Below are 883 nucleotides of genomic sequence, written 5' to 3' on the forward strand. Positions count from 1 at the left end.
TAAAGACTGTTATTAACTATGTAGCTAATAGTCCTAATAAATAAATTATATAAAAATTTAATTCAATCTTACTTAAAACTCTTGACAAAATTTGATCCATTGTCTGTTGTTGAGTACACTATTTTATCATTTATGTCAAAAACAGTATATACTGACTCCATTGCTCTAGCCAGTACATCATAAGTATGTTTACCTTTCAAAGGTTTTATAGATAGCAAATAAGATTGGCGTTCAAATGTTTCTGTATCGATCCAGTGAACAGTAATTCCTAAGTATGATCTATTTAGAAATAAATAAAATTATGTATCAGTAATTAGTAATACAAATATAAAAATAATACAATCATACAATCATAAACGTGTATTGGCCCATAATATATCAAATTAAATGTATTAGAATTACCTTTTAAATGTAGACCAAGCATCGGCTGTCGTTGATACAAATTCAACCAAATTCAACTTGTTCTTTAATTTATCAAAGGCAACTTTATAGCTATTATCTATACGTTTCATTAAAGTCTGGCGACATAATACAGTTCTTCCAGGATAGCCTTTGGAAATAATTGTTTTAAAACTTTCATGAGAAACCAAATTGAATGGTAAATGTGCATTTATTATGACGTCTAAGATCATTTGATCAAGGTCTTCTGTAAAATACAATTTAAGTTAGGTAAGTAATATCTAAGTCTTACTAATATAGAAATACACGTACATACTATTACTATATTAATATATTATATTAATATATTATATTATTATTTATTATACTAAATCAACTGTACCTTTGAGAAGTCAAACTTTTACGATTTGAACAATTAAGTATTGACATCTGAACAGTATTTAAATTTTTGATTTTTTTTTACATCAGAATTATCATTAATTTC

At 25.4% G+C, this 883-nt stretch overlaps 1 protein-coding gene across 1 annotated transcript; it reads right to left on the reverse strand.

Moving 5' to 3' along the window:
* Nucleotides 1–25: 25 nt before the first annotated feature.
* LOC107885726 lies at nt 26–663 on the reverse strand. The gene is made up of 2 exons (XM_016809399.2): nt 403–663; nt 26–279 (listed from the first exon to the last, which is right to left on the reverse strand). Exons 1-2 carry the CDS (start codon nt 630–632, stop codon nt 69–71), a joined length of 441 nt encoding a protein of 146 aa, XP_016664888.2. The 5' UTR covers nt 633–663; the 3' UTR covers nt 26–68.
* Nucleotides 664–883: the final 220 nt, after the last annotated feature.

This window comes from Acyrthosiphon pisum, unplaced genomic scaffold, assembly GCF_005508785.2.
Source record: "Acyrthosiphon pisum isolate AL4f unplaced genomic scaffold, pea_aphid_22Mar2018_4r6ur Scaffold_10098;HRSCAF=10701, whole genome shotgun sequence".
NCBI lineage: Eukaryota > Metazoa > Arthropoda > Insecta > Hemiptera > Aphididae > Acyrthosiphon > Acyrthosiphon pisum.

What these genes read in the sequence shown, in the direction of transcription:
- LOC107885726 (XM_016809399.2), bottom strand. Translation starts at nt 632, where the DNA reads ATGATCTTAGACGTCATAATAAATGCACATTTACCATTCAATTTGGTT. An exon ending in GCTTGGTCTACATTTAAAAG is followed by an intron (nt 280 to 402) that starts GTAATTCTAATA and finishes ATTTCTAAATAG; the next exon opens with ATCATACTTAGGAATTACTG.